The 499-nt window shown below is 59.3% G+C and overlaps 1 protein-coding gene across 1 annotated transcript in view; it reads left to right on the top strand.

Annotated features, from left to right (window-relative positions):
* KIAA1522 (KIAA1522 ortholog) overlaps positions 1-169 on the top strand; it is a 26,337-nt gene extending 26,168 nt beyond the window's left edge. The window contains exon 9 of the mRNA XM_009332211.1: positions 147-169. Coding sequence (XP_009330486.1) covers positions 147-169 — 23 coding nt within the window. The remainder of the gene's footprint in view (positions 1-146) is intronic.
* The last annotated feature ends 330 nt before the right edge of the window (positions 170-499 follow it).

Here is a 499-nt window from a genome sequence, read left to right as displayed (position 1 = left end):
GTTCCGAGCGCGGCACACGGGCCGTGTTGGGGCTGGGGTGGCACCAGGACGGGCAGGAGAGCCTGGCCATGGGGCCAGACTTGGGAGAGGGCCGCGGGAAGCTGGGGCTCGGGGTGGCTGACGGGTTCTTCCCTCCTGCCTTGCAGACGGACGGGGAGAGACGGCCTGAAGGACGAAGCTGCAGGACTGGTGCCCCCACGGACAGGAATCCAAATCTCTCAGGGACCTGGGCAGGTCAACGGACGAGTGTGGAACTGGCAACTAACTTAATACAAGAAGCAAACAGCCTTAGCCTCCACGGCCTTGATGATATTTATGCAAAAATGGTGTTGGTTTCACTTTCCTAAGTACTACAGCTTTATTTTGCTTTTTTTTTTTTTTTTTTAACTGGACTCGAGGCCCGTGCCCAGAGCCAGCACCTCCTCCCTGCCCGGCTGCCGCTTGGTTTGCGCGTGCAGAGCAGAGCAGCCACGCGGAGAAGAGCGCGGGGGGCCAACGA

Source organism: Pygoscelis adeliae, unplaced genomic scaffold (assembly GCF_000699105.1).
Source record: "Pygoscelis adeliae isolate BGI_AS28 unplaced genomic scaffold, ASM69910v1 Scaffold359, whole genome shotgun sequence".
Classification (NCBI taxonomy): domain Eukaryota; kingdom Metazoa; phylum Chordata; class Aves; order Sphenisciformes; family Spheniscidae; genus Pygoscelis; species Pygoscelis adeliae.
This window is presented reverse-complemented; position numbering and strand designations above follow the sequence as displayed.